The following is a 24,737-nucleotide window of genomic DNA, read 5'->3' as shown; positions in this document are numbered from 1 at the left end:
AGATGCTTCATAAGTTTTATATCTAACCTCAGCTACAGAGCAGTAAGCCTTCTGCATGTGATGTCTCTTCCATTGAGTTTTAAGCTGTGTCAACATTAACTGTATGTACTTCAAAATGTTTCTAAAATTTCTTTAAAACTGAAACGTGAAATGTTATCAGTTCTACAGCAAATCGTCATATCTTAAGGACTTTGTCCCAACATGGTGCTGGAGTATTTGAATATTTTAACTCAAAATCCAAACATAGTTGGAAAAAACAGGTATGTTTCTCAAACATCTAATTTCTAGTCTTATGTCTAAACATGGAAACATTATCTTCTTAGAAATCTAGTGACAGTAATTTCTGTGTTTTCATTAATGGAAAAGGGAGCTAGAAAGAGGCAAAAGCTCCCTAAAGCATATGTCCCTGCCCTCAGTCACTGCCAGGCTCGCATTTAGCAGGAACACAGGATATACCTCATTGGCGTATTCTCCTAGCTAATAGTTTGATTTCTGCTTTATAAAATGCCATGGGTTAATTTTTCTAAAGTGAAGCATTACACACATTTTGCTATGATTAATTTTTATTGTGGCAAAGTATACAAAAAATTTACCATTTTAATCATACAATTCAGTGTCATTAAGTTCACTCACAATATCCACCACCACGCATCCATCCCGAGAACTTTTCCGTCTTCCCAAACAGAAACTCTGTCCCCAAGTAAACAGTGACCTCCACCCAGCCCCAGGCACCCACACTTCTACTTCCTGTCTCTGTGAATTTGACTACTCTAGGGATCTCATCGAAGTGGAATCCTACAATATTTGTTCTTTTGTGCCTGGCTTATTTTATTTGGCATAGTGTTTTTAAGGTCCATCCATGTTGTAGCATGTGTAGAATTTTCTTCCTTTTTTAAGGTGTAATCATATTCCATTGTGTATATAGACTGCATTTTGTTTATCCACTTATTTGTTGATAGACATTGGGGTTGTTTCCACCTTTTGACTATTGTGAGTTATGCTGATATGATTATTGGCATACAAGCATAAGTTTGAGACTCCAATTTCAGTTCTTTTAGATATTTACCCAGAAGTGGAATTGCTGGATCACATAGTAATTCTATGTTTCGTTTTTTTAAGAACTACCATACTGTTGTTCACTGTGGTTGCACCATTGTACATTCCTGCCAGCAGTGTGCGGGGGCTCCACTTTTTCCCACATCTTCACCAACACTTATTTTCCGTTTTTTTGTTTTTACGTAGCCATCCTAGTGGGTGTGAGGTTGTATCTAATAAAGGTTTAGATCTGCATTTCCCTAATAACTAATGATGTTGAACATCTTTTTATGTGCTCATTAGCCATTTGTGTATCTTCTTTGAAGAAATGGCTATTCAAGTCCTTTGTGGTGTTAATTTTTATAACTGGAATCTACTCCATGCCAAAGCTATATATTAGTTATTAACTAATAGAATAATTTTAGGATGTTTTGTGAATTTAAATTACGTGCTAGTGCTGTTATTAAAAATTCTACATAAAATCTTTTTGGAAGAGTACCCTGTAGCAGGAAGGAGGCAAAAAAAAAAAAAAAAAAAAAAGCTACAAATCCCAAAGGAGAGAATATAAAATTATTTTAAGTGTTGAGTAACCATTTCTGGATATAACTTTGAAAGAGGAATAATTCCTCTCTCACACATGCAGATAGAAGACCAGATGACTCGGATGCGTTCTCCGAGTTGCCACTCAGTCTCGGTCAGATGGCAGCAGCTGAGCACAGACGCCCCCGAGCCCCTGCAGGCCCCCGCCCAGGTGCAGTCCTTGTTCCACAGTGACCGGCTCCTCGTCTACGGGCTTATTCCTCATTGCACGCAGGTAAGGAGCACACAGCTGATTAACTGGGGGAAGAGCAATGTATTTTGCTCATAATTTTCTTTTTCTTTTTTTCTTCCCTTTCCTTCATCCTCAAATTCTCATTAATATGCTGGCAAATTTTCTCCTGGGAGCACAATGGCTGGTTAACCGAGGGCACCAGAGAGCCTTTTAATTCTCATGAAAACCACTGAGAGAATCACTGCCGAGCTAGCCAAGACCCTGTGAAGTAGAAAAGCTCACAAGGAATTCTTTTTTCCCCATTTCAGGCAACACTGTGTGCGTTAATTCAGGAGAAGGAATTTTCTACAGTGGTATCAACTACTGAGCTTCAGAAGACAACTGGAACTGTAAGAGTCAAATCTTGAGCTGTGGACTCGCTCCTTTTGAAAGTTTAAGCGACTTTCTTTTCCCCTGTCATGCTCCGTGTACGTCCTGTGCTGCTGCTTTCTGTGTGGACGTCTTGCACGTGGTCATTATCTGCACAGATCAGGACGTTTTCCTTCAGTTTCTAAGGCAGCAGCTCTTCGTCTGGGGTCTTGAGTCCAGGTGGATCCATGTGGGCGTCAGAATAACTGCAGTTAATTTTGGCATTTTATGCCTGAAAAATTTTTAGGGCAGTTCTCAAAGATGTCTGCATCTCCATAAAAACTGAGTGCCGCTGGTCCGCCTATGCCACTTTAAAACATGAAGTGTAACAATACCGGACAGGAGTAAGACGGGTCACGTACTGAGGGAACGTTTGCTTTTTCTGCTTTCGGATTAAAAGCAAGTGAATTGTCTCCAAAAAGCTTGTAGTACTTGCTTTAGTACTGAATCTGCTGTAGCTAAATCTGGACAACTCCAGACCTTTGTCTATGCTGTGTACGTAACTGGCTGTTCATGGGAGAATTTGTATAACCAGGTAAACTATTTCCCAAACATTCCTGGTTGTTTAGTGTTTTAAATAAAGCACAGCTTCCATTTTGGCCCTGAATCAGTAAGTGTAACGTTACTCACTGACAACTTACGTGTAGAACTGAAGGGCATCTTCATACTGTTTTAAAAACTGAGTTTAAGGGAAGTAAAAGGATTTTCCCTGGGAGGAGGTCGTGCTCCATACAACCACAGTTGTTAGAGTTGTGCTTGCTCTGTGAACCAGGGCCTGTTCAATAACAAAACTACAAGAATTGGAATTATCACTGAAAGGAGAGGCTGCCTTGTAAGTTCTGTTTCTTAGTCGTTTGAGAAGACGGGGAGGAATCTTTCGCCTTGAGCCTCCTTGTGTGCTCTTGGCGGCCCCTTCTGAGTGGAGACCACACTCGTGATCTGGCGTCACAGCACGAAGTTGGCTCCTACTGTTTACATCTTTTGAAATAAGTTGAATTGGCAAAACGGCCTTTTATAGACAAGGCAAAGTATAGGGACAGAAAACAGACAGTGGGCGCCCGGGCCCAGAGGGGGCCATGCAGGGACAGGAGGGAGCTTTTTAGGGTGAGGGAACCACTCTGTGTTCATTTCAGTGGTGGTCACACAACTGTGTGCGTTCGTTAAAACTCATCAAACCGAACACTGTGAAAGTCTTATTGTGTGGAAATTACACGTCAAGTTTTAAAATCGCTTTCTCTGTGTGACTTTAATCAGAACCCCTCTGAGTCTTTTCCCCTTTGCTGCACAAACACAGATGATCCACAGGCTGGTGGCGCGTGCTCTGATCCGAGACCACGAAGACGGCGTCCTCCACGAGGATGAGAGGACTCACGAGGTTCGCTCTCTCACAGTAAAAGCCCTTGTCCATGGCTCTCGGCCTTTCTTACCTTGATTACCCATGGAGACGTCACGTGAGGACAGCTGGGTGCAGGGGGGCGTTAGTCACCATGGCTGTGATTTCCGTGCTGGGGTGCAGGGTGTGCAGGAGTTCCTTGATTGCGCGTTTGTTAATTTAGTTTGTTGAATGAAGTTACAGATGTCAGTGGCTTCCTGAGACCTCTGTGATTATTTTACCATCGGAGGGAGGCCAGAGAGGCCCAGAGGCCGCTCTCTAAGCGCTGGGGTGTCCAGTTGCGCTGAGGAAGGAGCGGTGCAGGCCGTGACCCCAGAGCCCAGGCCCCCTGCAGGGACCCCCACGAGCCCCCCCGCCCCAGATGGCTGGTCCTCTGGGCCGCTGTCAGATGAGGGTTGGGGCATTAGCACTTGGTGCCATCCCAGAAATAAGGCGCTGGCGTCCCACGCAGGGCGGTGGGTTCCCTCAGACAGTCGGGGTCCTCTGGTCCAGGCTCTGCTTCTGTTTTGCGTATGGCCCTTTTACCTCTGAGGCAGCTGCCCAGCCGCACCCCCAGACAGCCCTGAACTGGTCGTTGCACCCCTCGCACGTGGGAGCCGCAGGCTGTCTGCGAGAGATGTGGGAGCTCAGCACCCTTGACGGCGAGGGTTTTCATAAACCAGCTGCAGAGGGCTGCTTACCGAGGAGTTCTTCCGTGGCTGAGCCAGTCCTTGAGTCCATTTTGCAGGAACGTTGAGTCACCTCCTTGAGATATTCAGACAGGGCCACTGACTCAGTGTTTAGTTGGAAGCTCTAATTGTAAGGTGATTCACCTTTCACTCAATAGCACCCTCTTAGATTGTCTAACGCTCGTTGAATCGGTCATACGTAGCTAAGTAGTGAACAGTAAAACCGGACGTGATTTCCTGTGTTTTATTCTATCCCAGATGAAGAAGCAAACCTTAAAATCTCTGATTATTAAGCTCAGTAAAGAAAACTCTCTCGTAACACAGTTTACAAGCTTCGTGGCTGTTGAGAAAAGGGTATGTATTGCTAATTCCTGGTTATTTACCTCATATTCACACACCAGGAAGATCACTCTTGCTCTCGCTGTGGCTGACGGGCAGGGAGGGGAGGGCCTCAGCACGGGGCCGGCGGGGCTGGGGGGTGGGGGGCGGCGATGGTCTCCAGATGAGTTCCCAGTGTTTTTATTTTAATGTTATAATTAGATTACTTGCACGTGTACGTTAAGATGCACTACAGTTTTGTTACATTTTTGGCCTTTCCCATTTTTATTAATCCAAGACCCTCAAAAGTAGAAAGGCCTGGGCTCCCCTTACTCCAGAGAGGCCCTCACTCCCTCCCGACTTTAAGAGCAGAGTTGCGGAGGCTGTAAGAGGAGGGAGGGCCCGGGAGGAGGAGCTGCCAGTGTGCCGTCCTCTGCGCCTCCTCTCACCTGTGGCCCGGGACATACGCTCCGGATCCAGTCCATCCGACCCCCAAACATGTTCCAGACCAAACATTTACGAGGCTTTGGGGTTTCTAATAATAGTTCAATTGATAATATCTGTTTTGTTTTTACCTGATTGTGATTCAATGTAGGATGGTAATGAGTCACCGTCCCCCGACAGTCCAGATATTTTGGAACTTATCGCCCAAGAAGATGTAGATTTTCTGCCGTACATGAGCTGGCAGGAGGAGCCGCGCAAGGCCAGCACGAGCCAGGGGAGCATTAGCTACCAAGTAAGTCGCTGTTGTGTTTTCGTACTTTCACCGTGGTGGGGGGAACCCTGAGCCAAAGCAGCACCCTTTCACCCATGTGCACGGAACTGTTGTCTCCCTGATGCTGGGAACTTTTGCACATTTATAAAAAAGCTGTCACGTGACCGAGAAGGTCGCTGTATGTCAATGTAGTTGTTGTAGACAGGCGTCACCCAGCAAGGTCAAGCCATTTACTGAGTGAGAGAGTAGATGTGCCGTAATAATCTAAACTCACCACCCGTGTTTCCTGTAGTGCACAGGGATTTACACTGTGGCTTTAAAGCCAGAAACGTGATGACGTCGAGAAGCGTGACTTGAATGAAAATTGGGAGGCATAGTCAAAAGCCAAGGAATGAAACGGTGCCCACGAGACTCTCAGGCACCCAGGGTCAGAGAAGTAAAATTGCCAAAATTTAGGAATTTAGAATCTAAGGAAAAATTTTGTGAAGAGACAAATCTGGGGGAAAACACAATATATGCAATATATTCATTTCCTTTGATCCATTTTAACATTACTGTGTTCGTTAAGCATATAAAAACACGTTCGATGTCACCTGCTTTGCTCCTAAAATCGCGTTCAGTGTGTTTGAGACAGTGAATCACACACAGCAATCATTTATACTAATTCTGCAAGTACCCTGGACCTTGATACTTCCAGATCTAAACTGGTAAGATGAAAAATTACAAATTACAAAATTACAAGTTAAATTGATGACTTGATCATTTATCTTTATTTTAGTCAAAATAGTTTTTCTGAATGAACCATGTAATTTAGCAAAAATCTTGAAGCCTCGGTTACTCTTCCTCAGGATTTATCTCATTTGCCAGAATGTGGCCGTGAAGCATCCCCCTTGGAATTACTTCAGGCAGCAGGAGCTCACGGGAGGAGCACCGGGCCCTGGGGTCCGTCCTGGCTGCGCCCACTCGCTTGAGCTGGGGGTCTCCGTTTTCTCCACGGTCAGACGAGCCCCTCGCGGGTGCTCAGCGCCTTTCCTCAGACCACACATGTGGAGGGGTGGGGGTGTTCACACCCAGGCCTGCAGGCGGGCGGGCGCGCTTGATTTAGGGCCATTCCTCGTGCACTCACCCCGACCACTCCTTTCCTCCTCACCCGTGAAACCACATGGAAAACGCGTAAAAGGCAGAGATTTTGTAAAAAATAACTTCTGATCTAATTTTCAAGGTAAGTTGTTTCATTAAAGTCAATGATTTGCTGTTAGTAGCAACACACTGACGCGGGCCCTGAGGCTGCAGCCCTGCGCTCCCTGTTTCCGTGTCTCTCTCAGGAGCGGGGCTGCCCCTCAGGAGATGACGGCAGCTAAACTAAACGTAACTAGAGACTGTGGGCCGGAAGGGGAAGAGGAGGGTGAGTGAGTTTGGTGAATGGAAGATTCATGCTGGGAAGTAGGGCTTATTTTGTTTATTTAGTAGAATTGTTTCTTACAGTCACGTGGTCCAGTATCCAGACAGTACAGCAGGGAGGCAGTGGACCCTCCCCGACTTCGTCCTTCACCCTGGTCCCCCCCAGAGGTATCCATTACTATGGGCTCCTTGTGGTATCTTTGCAGAGACAGCATGTGCATATAAGAGCTAAAGATGAATTTTCCCACCTGTTTAAAGGGACATGCTATATACAGTGTGTATACTATTACACACTGTTCTATACGTTGTTTTAAATCTGTACCTTGGAGAGCGATTAAAGAAGAGCATCTCTGTTTTTATAGCTGAACAGCATGATGTCGTGTGGATACACTAGGGTTCACTTAGCGAAGTGTTTTATTCACGGACAGTTTGTTTCCTGTCTGTAACAAACAACACTGCAGTGAATAACCTTGCACATGTTATTTCCCATGGGTTGTAGTGTATTTGCAGGATGTATTTCTGAAAGGAGGCTTAAAGGGCCGGAGGGTATGTGCGTTTAAAGTTTTAGATAGCTAGGGAATTTCTGCTACTGACTGTGATGAAGTAACGTCACCCATTTAAGAGCTGGATTTATTCTCCTATCTTAAACAACCAAAATAAATGACAAAAAATACCTGGACAGAATATTTGAAACAATGGTTTCCAGACACTGGACAACAGACAGAACAGGGGTGACCCCTCAGGGAAGAGAACATATGGGTGGGTCCTAGGGTCGCGCCAGCCTGAGGCCTGGGAAGAGTTTCCAGACTGTAGCCTGAGGACAGTGGACCCAAGCAGAGCCTGGTGGTGTCGCTGAGCTCGGAAGGCCGCGGGGGGCAGCGTGCTCTCTCTGAGGGAGAGAGCCCCCGAGACCTGCAGGGGGTCCCTTTGTGGTCTTGGCTGAGTGCCGATCAGTGTCTGTGTGAGGAAGCAACCTGGGGCCCGAGGAAGAACCACCAGAAAGGACCAGACTGAGAGGAAAGATCTCCGAGCAGCCGGGCATTGGTGCAGCACCCAGAGAGCTGTGGCTCCAGACCCACTGCCTTGCCAAAGGGTCTAGACTGAAGGCTATCCTCACCCCACCTACCAAGCTGGAAAGCAGGACTCAGAAGGATCAAGCTATTTCCAAATACCTGAATTATGTCCCAGAACAAAGCTCGAAACTAGGTAAAAGAATTTTTTAAAAACTTTCAGCACCCCAACAAAGTAGAACTGACATGTCTGGTGTCCATTCACAAATTACCAGGTAGGCAAAAAGGGGAAATAATGAGTCGTAATAAGGGGGAAAACCAATCAGTAAAACAGACCCAGAAATCAAGGTATCCCGGAGGCAGCAGACGAGGACATTCGAGCAGCTACTCTAAGTGGGCTCTGTGTTCACCCAGGTGGAAGGATTGAGCACATGAACTAGATTCAGAAGATACAAGAAAGACCCAAATTGAACTTCTAAAGATGAAAAATGCAGCGTCTGAGATAACAGATACACTGGATGTGATTCACAGCAGATTAGATCTTACAGAAGAAACAGTGAGACTACAAATACAGCAACTAGAAACTATCCAAAATGAAATACGGAGGGGGCAAAATGGACAGATAATCAGCGAACTGCAGGACAAAGCTGGGCACCTGTTGTACAAGAAATCAGAGTCCCAGGAGGAGGACAGGCAAAAATTTTTTTGAAAAAAGATAGCCAAAATTCTCCAAATTTCAATCAGACTATAGACCCATAGACCCAAGGAGCTCAGCAAACCCAAGGGAAAGTATGGAGACAACGAGACCAAGGCGCCTCATAATCAAATTTCTTGAAGCCAAAAATAAAAAGGAAATCTAAAAGCAGCCTGAGGAAGAAGACGCTCACACAGAGGAACAAAGACGAGGAGCAGTCAGGCTTCTCGCTGGAAACAAGACAAGCCAGAGGACAGTGGAGCAGCATGTTTAGAGGGCTGAAGGAAAAACGGAAGAAAACCCTTCGCACCCTTCCCTTAGAATTAATCCTTACTTAAAATATCTTTTGAAAGTGAAGGCGAGGAGGACTCTCGGAGGAGGGTGGAGGAGGGAGCACAGCCACTGCCCTGGCAGAAGCTGTCTGAGGCAACGGTCTTGGAACTCTGGAGTCTGTTGAAGGCTTGCAAGATGGCGGGGCAGGCTCGGACCTTGAACTGCACCACATTGGGTTTGGCAGTGATTTCTTGGATATGAAACCAAAAGTGCAAGTAGAGGAAAAAAAGGCAAATTGGACTTCATGAAAATTAAAAACTTTCTGCATAGAAAGACAAAATTTAACAGAATAAAAAGACAACCCACAGAATGGGAGAAAATATTTGAAAATGATTTGTCTGATAAGGGGTTAATATCTGGAATATATAAAGAACTCCTAAAACTCAACAGCAAAACAAACAACCCATTCAAAAATGGGCAAAGGACTTGAATAGACATTTCTCCAAAGAAGGTATATGAATGGCCAATAGGCACATGAAAACATGCTCTACATTACCAATCATTAGTCAAATGCAGATTAAACTGAACTGAGATACCACCTCACTTCCATTAGGAATGGCAACACCAAAAAAAAAAAAAAAAAAGTAAACAACAAGTGTGCTGAGGATGTGGAGGAATTGGAACCCTTGTGCACTGTTGAAGGGAATGTAAAATGGTGCAGCTGCTGTGGAAAACAGTATATAGTAATGCCTCAAAAAATTAAAAACAGAATTCCCTACATGATCCAGAATTCCACCTCTGCGTATATACCCAAAAGAGGTGAAAGCAGGGTCTCGAGGAGATACGTGCATACACATGTTCATAGAAGCATTATGCGTAATAGATAAAACATGGAAGCAACCTGAAGTGTCTACCACTGGGTGAATGGATAAGTAGAATGTGGTCCGTACACACACAGGAATATTGTTCAGCCTAAAAAAGGGAGGAAATTCTGCAACACGCTGCAACACGGGTGAGCCTGGAGCACATTGTGCTCCGTGAAATAAGCCAGTCACAGAAAGACAAGCATAGTACGATCCCACTTCCATGAGGTACTTACAGTCACCAGAGTCATGGAGACAGAAACGAGAACGGCAGTCGTCGGGGGCGAGGGGAGCGAGAATCGGGACTATTGCTTAACAGGAGCAGAGTGTCAGTTCCAGAGGGTGAGAGGCGTTACGGGGCTGGGGGTGGGGACGGCCGCACAGCCGTGTGAATGTGCTTAACACCACGAACTGCACACTTAAAACGGCCAAGATGGTCAGCTCTATGTCGCGTGTATTTTACCACAGTTTTTAAAACGGGGGGAGAGGGAAGGTGAAATTAAAACCTCTTTCAGAAGTACAAGAGCTGAAAGCATGGATCAGGACAAGGCCTTCACTACACTAGATGTTAAAGGAAGCCCTCAGAGGGAAATGGTGCCTTCCTGTATGGATCCACACAAAGGAAAGAAGAGCACTGAAGTGGGGACCCTGTTTAAATGTAATCCAGTGTTTTCTTACTCTTTAAATCTCTTTAAAATGTAGCTGATTCTTTAAGACAAAAATAATAACAATGTCTTGTGGGATTTAAAGCAAATGTAGAAGCAAAATGTATGACAGCACAAGGCAGGGAGAGAGGCGTTGGAGGTGCTGTTTTTAAGGACCTTGTATTATCGGTGAGGTGGTGATACATCCTTGAGTTCAGGATGTGTATTGTAAACCCTAAAACAACCACTTTAAAAAGAAAAAACCAGCGTAGCTAATAACCTAATGAAGACTAAAGAACATTCATCTAAGAAAGTGTAGTGAAAAAGGAAAAAGGGAAGAGTGAATAGGACAGATACAAAATGAGTAACATCATGGTAGATTTTACTCAAACTATATTGATAATCACACTTAAGGTAAGTGGTGTAAACACTCCAACTAAAAGGCAGAGATTGTCAGATTGAATTAAAAAGTAAAACCCAACCATATAGGGGCTATAAATTCATTTTAGACATAAGACTCTAAATACATTAAAGTGATGGGAAGATATTACTATACTCAACCTAAAAACATAGAAAGAAATGGAAGATAAAGCCTAAAGTGGCTGGATCTTTTTCCAAGTAGATTTCAGAACAAGGAATATCACTGGAGACAGAGAGATTTGATTCATGATAATAAAGGGGTCAAGTGACCAGGAGGCTCTTTCCGTCCTAAATGTTTGGTTATCTAGAAACAGCGCTTCAAAAATACGTGAAATGGCTCTACAGACTTACAGAACTAGGAGAAGGAGACAGATCCGTAATTAACATCAAAGATTTCAGACCCATTTCTAAACTGTTACAGAACAAGTGCACAGAAAATGGGTATGGATATAGAAGACCTGACGAACATCAGCCAAATTGACCTGTGGATTTAACATCCCCCCAGCGCAAAAGGGAACATATTCTTCTCGAGGGCACACAGAACATTTACCAAAATAGACCGTCCGGTGGAGCATTTAAGAAGTCTCAGTGAGTTAAGAGGATTGAAATCATACAGAGTAGCTCCCAGAGCACAGTGGAACCAAACTAGGAACCAGCAACAGAAAGACACCGGGAAAACCCCCAAAGGTCTGCAAAGTAAACAACACACTTTAAATGAACCGTGGGTCAAAGGAGTGATCACAAGAGGAAGTAAAAATATTTTGAGCTGAATGAAAATGAAAACAATCACAACAAAAGTTGTGGGATATTTCTAAAGCAGTGCTCACAGGGAAATTTACAGTATTAAATGCTTAGGTTAAAAAAAGTCTCATAACACTGTCATAAGCTTCCACTTCAATACGATCAAATTAAATACAAAGTAAGTAGAATAAAGGAACCCCTTATATGTTCATTCCTGTTGCTGCAGCAGCAAATCACCAGAGTTAGCAGCGGAAAACAGCATTAACTGATACACTGCGTCGCCGTGCAGTGGGGCAGCAGTGTGACGGGCTCAGCTGGCTCCTGGGCCTCACGAGGCTGGGGTCAAGGAGCCCCCGGGGCTGCACGTCTTTCTGAAGGCTCCTGGGATGGACTTAGGCTAACGCAGAATTCAGGTCTGGCTGCTGTGGGGCTGCAGCCCCACCTCCTTGCTGGCCGTCAGCTGTGGAGCTGTTCTCAGCCTCTAGATGTGCGTGTACTCCTCCGTGCCTGTTCTCCTTCCTCCACCCTCAAAACTAAGTTCAAGTCCTCACACTTCAAATCTCTGCCTTCCCTCTTCATCTCCCTTCTGCTGCCCTTAAGGATTTATGTGATTATGTTGGGCCCACGTTCATAAATTTTTCTAAACTTCACATGTAAACGTAAAGGATCTTGGTTCGCCAGAACAACAGTGGAAAGGAAGAGGAGGCTGGCGGTCTCACACTCTGGTTTCCAGACTTACCCTGAGGCTGCAGTGATTAGGAGACTGTGGTATTGACATAAAACGGATATACAGACCTTTGGAACAGAGTCGAGACGTATGTCCACCTGTATAGAGTCAACTGATTTTCTACAAAGGTACCAAGACAAGGCAATGGGGGAAAAATGATCTTTTCAATAATGACTCTGGAAAAGTTGGCTAGCCATATACTAAAAAACAAAACAAAACAAAAAACCTCTACCCTTGCCTCACACCCTGTAAAAAGACTGGCTTATTGATTTTAATGTAACAACTAAAACAAGAATATCTGGAAGAAAATATAGGAGAAAATATTACTGAATTAGGGTTGGACAAACATTTCTTAAATTAAAAAAGCAAACTAAAAAATATTGCTGAACTGGACTTCATTAATATCGAAAACTTTTACTTGTCGGAAGACTGTTAAGAAGATGAAAGGGCAGACCACAGACTGGGGGAAAATGCAAAGCATGCTTGACAGAGATTTATCTAAAATGCATAAGGAAATCTCACAATTCAATAATAAGAGAACAACCCAATAAAATGATGAGCAAAAGATTTGAACAGACACTTCACCAGCGAAGATGTACAGACAGCAAGCAAGCACCCGCGAGGTGCTCGGCGCCATCTGTCACACAGGGAGACGCAGATGGGGACAGGGCGCCTCCCGCACGTGCCCTCCAGACGGCGGAAAGGGAGCCGTGTGCCAGGGTGGCGAGGACGCCGAGCACGTGTAGCTCTCACGCACTGCTGGTGGGCGTACAGAATGGTACATCCACTTCAGAAAACTCTTTCGCGGTTTCTTAAAAAGTTAAACATACACCTGTCGTTTGACCCAGCCAAAGAAACGAAGGCACGTGTTCACACAGGGAGTTGTGTGGAGTGTTCACTGTGGCTCTGTTTGTAGCAGCCAGAAGGTGGACACAACCATCGGGTGATGAATGAACAGACGAACTGTGAGAGCCACAGGACGGACTAGCACCCGGCAGTAAAAGGGGATTAACCGTTGATCCGTGCAGCAGCCTGGGTGAATGTCAGGACGGCTGTGCTGAGTAGAAGTCAAACGAAAAATACAGACTGTGACTCCACTGATAGAAAACGTATGCAAACCAGCCGAGGGCGCTCGCTCGGTGGCCGAGGGGAGGGTGAGGCGGGCTGCCAGAGGCACGGGGGTGCTTTGGGAGTCACGTGTACACCGTTCTCTTCGTTGTGAGGGTGGTTTCGTGGACCTGTGTTCACTCCAGAGCTCATCAGCTTGGTGTCTGTTCCGACCAAGTCGGTCTGTTTTGAGGTTTTAAACAGCTCCCAGCACGTCGCCTTCTAGCAGGCTACACCGGGTCACACTCCCGTCAGCCGCCTGCCAGGGCCTGTTCCCTGCTCCCTCCCCAGCCCAGGGTGTGAGGCGACTTCTGATCTTTGCAGATCTGACAGGTGAAAAGCATACAGGTGATATTTAAATGATCGTTCGTTTCTTCGAACGAGGCACACTTTCACGTCCCTGAAAGCCCTGCGCACTCACCATCTCTGTGGATTGTCTGTTAGTGTCTTGTGCCCTTTTTAGTTGTGATGTTGCTCATTTTCTCATTTATTTTAGTGAAATTATATATTAGGGAAATTTGCCCTTTGTGACATGAGTTGCAAAAGTTTCCCAGTTTGCTGTTTGTATTCTGATGTTGTTTACCATCTTCTTGTCATGCAGGTTTTTTTAATGCAGTCAAATTCTTTAATCTTTAGGTTTCTTGTTTTTGTTTTATATTGCTTTGTATTTTGTCGTGCTTAGAAATAGCTTTCCCATTCAGAGATTATGCTTTAAAAAAATTTCCCCTTATTTATTTCTTTGAATAGCTTTATGGTTTCATGTTTACATTTAATTTTTCATCCAGTTGGAATACTTCACTGTTTATTGAGTAATTCTTCTTTTCCTCAAACGGCTCGAAATGCCACCTTTATCACTCGCGAAACTCCCACGTTTTAGGGTCTGTTGCTGGACTGGCTATTCTGTTCCACTGGTTTGTCTATTATAATTACTGCAATTTTATAAAATTCTTTAATGTCTGATGGGTCTAGTCCCTCACTGTTTTTCACTTTGCCTATCTAATTAAGCAACGTTTAACCAGATAAGCACTGTTTTCAAGTATTATTTTGAAATGTATGTCTTGTCACATGTTCTGCGTTAATTACTTAAATGTACGTTGAGATTTGCCTGAAATGGGAAGGGACTACTCTTTTTTAAAAAACAGCTCATCTACGTTGGTAAAATGAGAGGCTAATTATTTCCAAACTATCTCCAGGACTTGTAATTCATATAAAATTGAATTTTATTTTACATGCAGGTTTTAAGGAATGCTTTTTAAACGACATTCAAATAATAGGACTGACATAGCATCCCTCGTTCCCTTTTGTTTTACACATACTCATATTCTGGTGCAAAAGATACATTAATTTTTTTACTTTAAAGCTTTTGACTTTCTTTTCAGTTTTCTCATTCTCTAAATATTGCTGTAGTGCCGTATAGAGTACTTTGCTTCAAATTAATCGGCTTATTTTAGGGCTAATTTAACACAGTGGTATTGCTGATTGTCAGATCTTGGGCAAGTCCCTTCTCTGGTCCTCTCGTGGGAGATGAGGGAGTTTGAAATCCCGTGATTCCAGAGCAGAGAGACAAGGGCTCTGGTGGATCTGCCGCTGATGTTCCCTCCAGGTCTCGGGCTCCACGTCCGTGAAAGGAGGGCACGTGCTCGTCAGCTCCCCACCTCTTATCCGGGGTAAGCGAGCGCTTGAGGTCAGGCCGTCAGCGAGTAGTGTGCCTGCCTGGCAGCTCGTATTCCTCCGGCCTCTCCCTCACACTGTGATTTCTCTCTCTGCACAGCCTCTGTCATCTGTCTCTGAATGGAACGAAGGCCTGAAACTCAAACTTCGGATTAAAAGACGTAAATCGTCGAAGCTGAAAGTTTCTAAAGATTCTGAAGTGGCTAGCTTAGGTCCCCAACCACCAGAAGAACCTGGAACACTCAGTTCTGAATGCAGGGGTGTGGAGAGGCTGTTGGATTTAAGTCAGGTGGAGTCATTTAAGCAAACAGAAATTAAACCACTATTTACAAAAGCCATTGCACAAAAAATGGCTGTTTCCAGTGTTTTTGCCGCCCCTGGCTCATCCCATCTCCTAGTGCCCGCCTTTGCTGGCTGTCCTCCACCCTGCCCTCCAAACTCAGCCCCTCAGAGCTCTCTGTTTGGTTCTCCTGAGGATCCCCAGCAGTTGTTCGTGTCCTACAAGGATGATGAGGCTGATGAGGACCTGGAGTGGGACAGCTGCGCTGACGCTTCCCATGAGCAGGGTCTCCTTCGCTGGATGTCTCCCCAGAGCCCAGTTTTCAAATTCCTCGTGGGGTGCCCTCCTCCGGGTGCCTGGTTTACACCACAGCCCCCTGGAACTGAGCCAAGGGGCGCCCCCTGCGGCCCTGCGGGTTTCCGCCCGGAGCTGGACTCTCCCCTGCAGCAGCATCGTTTTCCCCCTCCTCCCAGAGCTCCTCCCCCTGTTCCAGCCGCGGGGTTCGGCTGTCACCACCCTGCTCTCTATTCTCAAAGCTCCCCAGCATCACTGAGCACCAGTTACCAGCGGCCAGGAGGTCTGTTTGCCCTCGCTAGCCAGGAACCGGGGGCTGCTCCTCTGTCAGACAGTCCTCCCAGAGCTGCACAGTCAGAGCCTCTCCAACGTGACTTTTCACGTCATGAGAGTTCTTCTAAAACAGACATTAAGAAAACACAGAGCTCTCTGATGATGATGTTTAAGCAGGTGCAAAGTAGGGCACAGTCTGACAGAAGCAGCGGTGACTTTGCCACAAGCTTTCAGGCACAAAAAGATGAGGAAGGTAGAGCCTGCGGACAGAGCTGGAGGCGTCCCGTGCCCTGGGCTGAACTCTTCAGCCTGCAAACTGAGGTACTGCTCTTGTTTCTCCTTGTGTCTGCTTTACTGAGCTCCAGGGTTAGAGCCGTGCTAGTCAGAGTACCTGGTCATCACACCGACCACTGCCAGTCCATAGTGAGGTGAGGGGCTGGGGCCGGATGTGGCACTGCTTCCTTCACAGAAAACCTTGTTTTGAAAAACGCCAGTTGAACGAACAGTGTGCTCAATGATGGCTGGTGTTTACCTACCTGTATTCACCTGTTAGGCCAGAACACCGTGGAAGTGAGTGTTCATGTTCCTCAACTGAAAATCCGCCTCCCTGGGGCCTGGGCGTAGTCAGGGGTGGAGCCTGTGTTTGGCATGGGCGAGGTCCTGGGTTCAGTCCCCAGTACCTCCATTTAAAGAAAAAAAAAGGAAAAAAAGTAGAAGGAAACTAGCCTCCCTGGATGGGTCATGGGGAGAGGTTCTAGAACTGGTGAGTTCACCCTGACCTCGCTGTGAGGCTGTGCGCGCACCTGCGCGCCTTCACGTGAGGTCTTTGGGCTGCCGCTCAACATGGAAGACTGTGTTCGGGATTATCATCCCGTTCGTGAAGCTAGTAAAGACTCTATAAATGTGGTTCTTGCAATGGCACTGAGCGGTACTAAGGCCCCATCTTACATCTGTAATTATTTGTTTTGATGTGATGTAGTTTTGTGAAGCAGAAAAGCAACTTGACTTAGTGTAAGACTCAGTTTGGGTCCTAGCCCCGCCCCTGTGTGATTGGGGCACGTCAGGTAGCCTTTCGGGGTCTTCCCCCTGATGGGAGTAGTAATAGCGTCTGTTTCATGGAGTGCTTAGGGACAGGGCTAGGGTTATTAAACAGGTTATTAAAATAAAAATATTATTATTAAAAATAATAACAGCTGCCCAGCTTCCCTGCCTGAGAGAACGTGGGATGGTGTGGCCGAGCTGCTGTCTGTGGGCCCTGCAGCCAGGCTGCGGGGCTCAACTCCTGCTTCTACTGCTCGTTAGTTGTGTGACTTTGGACCAGCTACTCACGTTTCTGTGCCTCAGTGTCCTCATCTGCAAAGTGGTCGTGAGAACAGTACCTCCACAAGAAGTGGCTGAGAAGATTAAATGTCTTAATAAACGGAACTGGAAAAATTGAAAACATATTATTCATTACATAACTAACTCTGTGATGAAATTTCAATAATGTGACTTAAGTTTGTTTTCTTAATTTCATAGGATGGCTTCTGGAAACTTACACCAGAGCTGGGATTTATATTAAACCTTGACATAAATATTTTAATCAGTTTTCTTGAAAAAAAGGGCATACGATCTCTAGGTGAGTCACCATTTTTCTGTTTATTAAATGGCATACTCGTTAAGTGTTATAAATTTTTTTTGTAAACTAGTGTCCTACTGTAGTAATTAAAGTTACACGTGAATGGAATTGTATTTGTTTGTTAACCAACAAAGAATGGAACTAATTTCTAGTCGTATCTTTACCACTAGCTAGGGTACCACCTATGCAAATTTGCTAGCATAAGTAGCAATGGCTGCTATAAAAATTCCAAAATCTCAGTAGCTTAACACAAAGATCACTTCCATTCCCACATCGCAGATGAGCATTGGTTAGCAGGTGTCCACTCCACATGGTCGCTGAGAGACCCAGGCTCCTTCCATATCGTGGCTCTACCGTCAACATGTCTTAAAAATTACTTTGTATAAACTGACTATACTTTAATAAAAAAATAAAAATTTAAAAAATAAAATTACTTTGGTGAAAAGGAAAGAAGAAAAAAATTACTCTGGCATCATCTAGCTGGTAGACAGGAAGGAGAGAGAACATGAGGCAGGAACTAGTCCCAGAGCCCCACCCAGATGCCAGGGGGCTGGGAAATGTGCCCCTCGAATTGCCCTAGACGAAAAAGTCATGATGACAGTTTCCATGAGGAGAGAGTTCCAGTTCCTGGAATGAAAGAAGAGCTGACTAACTCCTGCCAATAACACTTACTAACCCTGGACAAGGTATTTTAAAGGCATCAAAGGCCTGGAATACAATCAAAAGCAGGCAGAAACTAGAGGGGACTCAAACCTTGAAAGAAGGGAAGCAAACCCGGTGAGCTGCACGTTTAGCCCGCTTTTCACCTGAAGGCACTTCTCAGTTCATGAGGCACTTGGAGGTGAGAGCTGACATAGAAAGTCTTAATGGGAGGATGGCACAGGGGTCAGAGTTTGAGGCTCCCACAGGGGCTGGAAATTAAAGGTGAAAATCCTAGAAACGAGGGAGCCACGAAACAGGGAGCTCTGAAATCTGCTTAAAAAATCGCCCTCAGATCCTTGGCTTTCCGTAGCCTATGCACGCACAGGGGGTGACTCCAAGGAATCCAGGAAAAGGCAACAGCAGCTGGGAAGCTGAAGAGCTGAGCAGAGATTTCACCTGCTGCCAGGTGTTGGGAAGACACGGTTTGGTGTTCAAGTCACAGCAAATTAGAGACTTGATAAATGTCTCAGGCTTGCCGTTGAAACCACAAAAGAGCCCTGAGCACCGTAGCTCACAATCAAGGGCCCTACCACAGGATGAAGGGGAGAGCGAAGTAGGCCCACCCTAACAACGCCCTAAGCACAGCCTTCAGAGAATCCCCCAGAACAAAACGCAGCAATCTTTAGGATAAGGTAACACAATCCAGAGTCTCTACAAGGTATCGCCTTCAGTGTTCAGAACAGAACGAAAATAACTCACAAAGAAGCAGGGAAGTACGACCTGACATCGGGGGAAACGCACCGCACACACTGGCCTGCAGTGCCCCGGACACTGGGACGCGTGGACACAGACCTGAACGGTGCTCGTGTGAATACAGTAAAGGACTTACCAGAAAGGACAGAGTGGCTGAACAGCGGGGGAATCTCAACAAAGAGATCTCTGGAAACTACAAGAACCAAAGGAAAATTCTAGAACTGGAAAATACAGTGTCTTCAATGAAAAGGTCGTCAGACGGGCTTAATAGCAGAATGGACAAAATAGGGAGAAAAAAGGGATCATGTAACTCAAATTATAATAATATAAAATGGTGAATGAAGATTATCCAAACTGAAGCATAGAAAGAAAGGAAGAAACAGAGTGAAAAAAAGAATTGAAAACCTGTGGAACAAGTCAGAAGGTTTAACCTTTGTGTAACTGGAATCCCTGAAGGAGAGAGAGAGGATGGGTAGAAAAATATTGAATAAATAGTACCTGATTTTTTTCTCTAAAATTTTGATGAAAGGGATAAGGGCGCTAGGGCTTCAGGGGGAGCAGTTCCCAGGAAGATGAGAAGAGGAAACGCTTGTAAACAAAGTCCTGCCTGCCAGGCAGGTCAGGCTCAGAGAAGGCTGTCTCTGGCAGCAGCTCTGCACACACCCTTTCTAATTTGTTTCTGGCAGTTCAGGGCAACGTGAAAAGCTTCTCCTGGGTCTCCTGGGTCTTGACAGCCTTCAGCTCGAAATAATCTACTCGCCAAAGTGGCAGATTCTGGGGTGGCCTGATCTGAACCCTCTCAAGACAGCTGTGAAAAGTTTGGTTTCATGACATTAGAGGTTTGAAAAATAACAATATTTAGAATCAAAATATTTATATAAAGTCATTCAAACACACGACTCGCATTTTAAAATTTCAAATGTGTTAATTTCTGGGTTCAATAGACTTAAACATTGATTTTCAATTTTGGTATTTCATAATACAGTAAAATATCTTGATTTGGGTAACTAACACTGGTTACCAGTATGCACGGTTTAAATAATCGATTGATCTGAACATTTTTTATTTCACACTTGATGAAGCAGGCAGTCTCCATCTTGAGCCGGGAGAATGGCAAAGTCAGGGGCAAGGGCTGCAAGCTTTTGTAGAGGCAGGTGAGCAGGAGACAGGAAGTGCCCGGCTGACTGGCCGACCTTACTTGGAAAGGTCGAGGAACAGGGAATCAGACCCCAGCGCTCGCTTGGTGTTTGAGGTTTGGCTGCCTGGATGTGGCATGTTTCTGGTCAAGCAGAGAGTTACCAGGAACACAAAAATTACCAAAATTTTGTTTTGCTGCCCAGGCCCCCAGGACAGGAGCAGCACCATATTGGGCCTAGAAAACAATTTCAAGACTGCCGATCACTCAGAATAATTTGATGCCGTGATCTAATCAGCCGTGTCAGTTGTTTATCTATTGCATGTTTGGGGTTATTCCTCTGAGCTGTTTGTAGCAGGAACCTAGAAGCACTTCCTGCACCTCTGGTTACTAAAGGTGGCAGAGAGGGGGGCTCAGGTGTGATTCAGGTTCCTAGCAGCCGTCAGGATAATATGATGGCAGACCTTGCTCCACTCGCCCTCCTTTTTTATTTAAGTAGCAGGCTAACGAAGGACCTTGAAGAGTGTTACAGAGTTCTGTGATGCGCGAACGTATTGCCGTTTGCTGGTATTGTAAGTCTTCATTAGAACTTTGGTAAGCAGGTCCAGGCGGGGTGCAGAGCTTCTAACAGACGTAAAACACGTTTCCGCTTCTAGGTGTGAAAGGGAGAGAGCGGCTCCTAGACCTGGTCGCCACGTTTCTCGTCCTGCACTTCCTCCGCTCCAGGCTGGAACGGCAGGGAGGAGCCTCCAGGTCACTGATGAAACTGGATGACGCTTCTGTTTCCAGGTGACTCACTCACTTGTCCTGTCAATCATTTCTTTTCTTTTTGCCCTCAGCCCAGTTTATTTGTTTCATTTTGTTCATTTGTTTTAATCAGGAGTGAAAAGAAGCTGTGGCAAGTGTATGTGTGTATCAGCGAGGTCTTTATTATATGTTTGTGGGTCTAATATAATAATTATGAAGAGTCATTCCTAAATTAACAGTTATTCCCTCCTCCCCACAAAATAATCAACTTTTTTTTTGCCACTTTTACATTGAATGAAAGTCGATGCCTAATTTATGCTGAGCAGCCACAAATCAGCTTGTTTTTATGCAATAATTGGAAGTAACTTGTTTTACAATAACTTCCTGTTTAGAAAAGCTTTTTCCAGGCTGTAGTTGACACTGTGTATGGGGGTGGGGATGTGCAGGGAGGAGATGGGTTATTTAGGGGAAAAAAGCTCAGCCAGCTCCTGACTGACCTGAGAGGAAGCCACGCGGAATTGTGAGCACAGAGATACTTTGTCTGCAGGGAACATCTTCCCAGAGCTCTTCCTGGGGAGGCCAGACAGACAGTATTTTTACTTCTTGGGTTGAGAGGAAACTGGGGCTTGGAGAGTTTACGTGTCGCTTACACGGAGGCCTAGCTGTTTGGGTCCTGGTTAGTACTGTTTTCACTGCAGTGTATTTCTTTTATGTGCTTTTGGAAAATCTAACAATTGCAGGGCCTGGGATAAGAATACAAATAGGAACCCACATGCTATATGTCTAAGTATTAAAACTTGTAAATCAAACTAGCGAACTGTTAAAATAAATACGTCTAAAGCGCTACCCTGATAAATACAACTTTAGAAGCACCTAGAAGACCAGGTTCAGATTTAGAATTTTCTGCTAAAATGGGGCAGTGTGGAAAGAGCCGGTTCTGGGGCCCCGCCCTCGCCCTTGGCCGGCCCCGGGGACCGCAAGAGGCCTTGAGTGTACGTCAGAATCCTCCTTACCCGTCAGCACCCCGTCCATACCCCAGGCAGAGGCCGCCTACGCACGCGCGCGCACACGCACACGCGCGCGCGCGCACACACACACGCACGCACACACACACACAGTTTGCTTATGTTTTTCAAAAGGCAAGATGGGGGAAAGCTAATAAAACTAGTAAAATATTATTATCTCTGGGGGGTTGGGGAGGAGACAGGATGGAAGTAAGGCTTCGCCTAATGTGCCTCGTTTTATGGTTTTGACTTGGAAACTGTATAGGGATTTTACATAATGAAGATCAGATGTCAGAGAACAGAGACTGGACATGTTAAGTCCTACTGCGGGAATGCAGGCAGCAATGTCTGGAGCGGGAGGAAATAAATGACAGTGAAAGAAGAGGGGAGAGGAGGAACCTGTCGATTAAAGATGTTCGGCACACATAAAGGCAATGTGTGGACCTTGTTTGGATCCTGATTTGAACAAGACCCATTGCATTAAAAAAAAAAGACAATTAGGGAAATTTAAACATTACCTAGATATTTTGTGATATTAAAGAATTATTTATCACTGTTTTTAAGTGTCATGTTTAAGAAAAAGTTCTTATCCCGTTGAGATAATATGTTTACGGATGAAATTAAAATAAATTAGTAGATCTGTTTTTACCCTCTCACAACAACGATTAAATTCTCCATTCCCAACTGCACCAAACACAAAACAGACACTTACACGATCATTAACTGAGCATTTTACTCTATGGAATATGTGCCTTCATTTTTAAAAAGAGCAACACTTTCTCATTAGTTTGCCAAAACAACTCCTTGAGAAAAATGGGAGTTTATTAAATGAGTATCAAGAAAAATACTTTGAAGAATGAATAGACTGAAAAGTTAGTCTTTGATTTGACAGGCACAACCACTTCTATTTAAATCTTTTCCTTACTGTGTGATAACCGTTAGAATAAGGATTAATAACGTTCAGCCTCCTTTTGAACTGCAGTAGCACAAATTATTAAACCAAGATTTCCAAGATAATGAAATATATTCCATCACATTACTCTTACTGTAGTACTGTTATTGTGAGATAACAATATGGTTTGTTGGCACTTTAATAAATAAAACTCTTTTAAGTAATGTTTATTTCCTGCTTTTTGCATATTTAAAACTTTTCTATTTTTTCTGCTTCATGATGTCCATAATATTAATGCGGCAGCACATTGCTTGGAGGTGTACAAACAAAATTTTCATACTGGTGGGGTGGTCAGTCAAAAGTTCAGAGACCAACTGGATTAAAGGAAGGCCAGTTGAATCTGTGAGAATATTTTAAATCAGTCTTTTTGCCTCCAGTGGTCAGTGACTCTAAGCAGACTAGTAATTACTGGGAACCATCAGTCTTTTAACCTCCTTGGGCTCGCTTGCCGTTTAGGTGTTCAGGTCCCCAGGTACTCAGCTAACCTTTATGGATTGCCTGCTCGGTGCCAGAGACCGTTCAATATGTTAAATTCATGCGTTTTGTTAATCCCCACAACAAACACATGGGATCTTGTATTAGTGGCATAACTGAGGAAACTGAGGCTTGCAGGGTTGAGTGAGGGCTGTACATTGTGTGATTACAGAGGCAGGATCAAACCCAGCTCTCAACCACCACAGGACCCTGATGGCCCACATCCCAGCTCCCAGGGGAGAAAAATCAGAATGATAGAGAGACTTTCCAAATTCTTCGTGTCCTCCCGTATCCTTTAATATATGTCAATGCTTGTTTGCTAACAAGTTCTAGCAGGTAACAAAACAAACAAGGAAACACCTATCTAATATTAATGAGAAATCTCAATTTTTCTCAGTCTCAAATAGACTTGAATATTCGACAGCATTTTATGGACACAAACTAGAAGTTTTTATGTTATGCACATTTTACTAGTAAGTTGTTGCCAGTTTGTGTTGTAAAATTAAATATATGCCAGTTTCGTGGGTGACTCTCAGGGACTTTACCAGTAACTAGTTTGAGGTGAGAATTCCCAGAAGAGCAAAAGGGAGGGACAGGTGGAAGCCTAGTGTGAACACAGCGCTGGGTTTGTGCTTGGAGGATGAGCAGAGGATGACAGTCAACCATTGGTAACACGTGTGAAAGCTGGCGTGGTCCTGGGGGCAGCAGGGACGCCCGTGAAGGCGGTGGCGCCGGGCGGCGAGGGCCTGGTATGCTTCACCATGTGAGGAAGGGGCTAAAAGCACCATGTCAGGCTGGTGGAAGAACTCCCATAAAAATGTCAGAACCGCTGCTATGAAGAGTGTTAATTTTTGACAGATTTCGTCTGATATAATGTGCTGGATCTGGTCCATGTTATATTTCATATGTAATTATATCCCAAAATTGACAGAAAAACTATTTTTAATCTAGGCGTATCCCCTGGGCTTTTGAAGAAATACGGAAAGCAAGTGAGTGGCTAAGAAGAACTGAAGGACAATATCCCTCCATCTGCTGGCGGCTCGAGCTGGGTAAAGACTGGGACTCGGCCACCAAACAGCTGCTGGGGATGCAGCCTGCAGGCACCACTGCCAGGCCTCACAGGCGGTAACCACTGCCAGGGCCGAAGCAAATGACTGCAGTTTAAACTGTCTTTCTTCGTGCTTCTGTGTACAAAATAATCAGATATTAATGGATACCTATAGCAAAACTTGTGATTTTATTCAATGTAGCGGTCACTTTAAAATCAGTGGAAGCAGTCTTTATTGTTGTGATGAACTAACAAGCATTATAAAATAAAAATTTCAATATGGCAGATTTTGGGGTTTGAGTGTTTTAAGGTGATGCGGTACACGAGGACCATCCTGGAAGCTGCTTCTTCTCTGCTCGGGATCTGGGAGGCAGCTGGCCCAGCCGCGAGCAGGGCCCGGCAGCCATCCTGGCATCACGCCTGCGTCCAGGGCCCTCGGTGCGCGTGCTCCCTGGTGTGGTCCCGTCTGCAGATCCCTGGACACCTTTCTTGTTACTTAGAGGAAATAGGTGTCCCAAGCAGTTCTTTCATGGGTCTCGCCTTTGGTGTTGCAACTAAATGTCACTACCACACGCAAGGGCATTAGACTTTCTCCTATGTTATGTTCTCCACGGTTCACAGTTTGCATTTTTTTCAGGTCTCTGACCCTTTGAGTCA

General features: G+C 44.9%; 1 protein-coding gene across 4 annotated transcripts in view; it reads left to right on the top strand.

The window, feature by feature from the left end:
- Positions 1–24,365, top strand: part of PARP4 (poly(ADP-ribose) polymerase family member 4) — a 66,776-nt gene extending 42,411 nt beyond the window's left edge. For 3 of the 4 annotated variants that reach the window (XM_031465670.2, XM_031465669.2, XM_031465672.2), the window contains 10 exons: positions 161–260; positions 1,679–1,849; positions 2,116–2,196; positions 3,510–3,590; positions 4,535–4,630; positions 5,190–5,330; positions 14,961–16,028; positions 17,226–17,325; positions 20,512–20,644; positions 23,984–24,365. In XM_031465670.2, coding sequence (XP_031321530.1) covers positions 161–260; positions 1,679–1,849; positions 2,116–2,196; positions 3,510–3,590; positions 4,535–4,630; positions 5,190–5,330; positions 14,961–16,028; positions 17,226–17,325; positions 20,512–20,644; positions 23,984–24,161 — 2,149 coding nt within the window. In that variant the 3' untranslated portion in view covers positions 24,162–24,365. Of the gene's footprint in view, positions 1–160; positions 261–1,678; positions 1,850–2,115; positions 2,197–3,509; positions 3,591–4,534; positions 4,631–5,189; positions 5,331–14,960; positions 16,029–17,225; positions 17,326–20,511; positions 20,645–23,983 lie in introns of those variants that run through there. The other variant, XM_031465673.2, reaches the window with a different exon arrangement.
- The last annotated feature ends 372 nt before the right edge of the window (positions 24,366–24,737 follow it).

This window comes from Camelus dromedarius, chromosome 13 (genome assembly GCF_036321535.1).
Source record: "Camelus dromedarius isolate mCamDro1 chromosome 13, mCamDro1.pat, whole genome shotgun sequence".
In the NCBI taxonomy this organism is placed as follows: domain Eukaryota; kingdom Metazoa; phylum Chordata; class Mammalia; order Artiodactyla; family Camelidae; genus Camelus; species Camelus dromedarius.
This window is presented reverse-complemented; position numbering and strand designations above follow the sequence as displayed.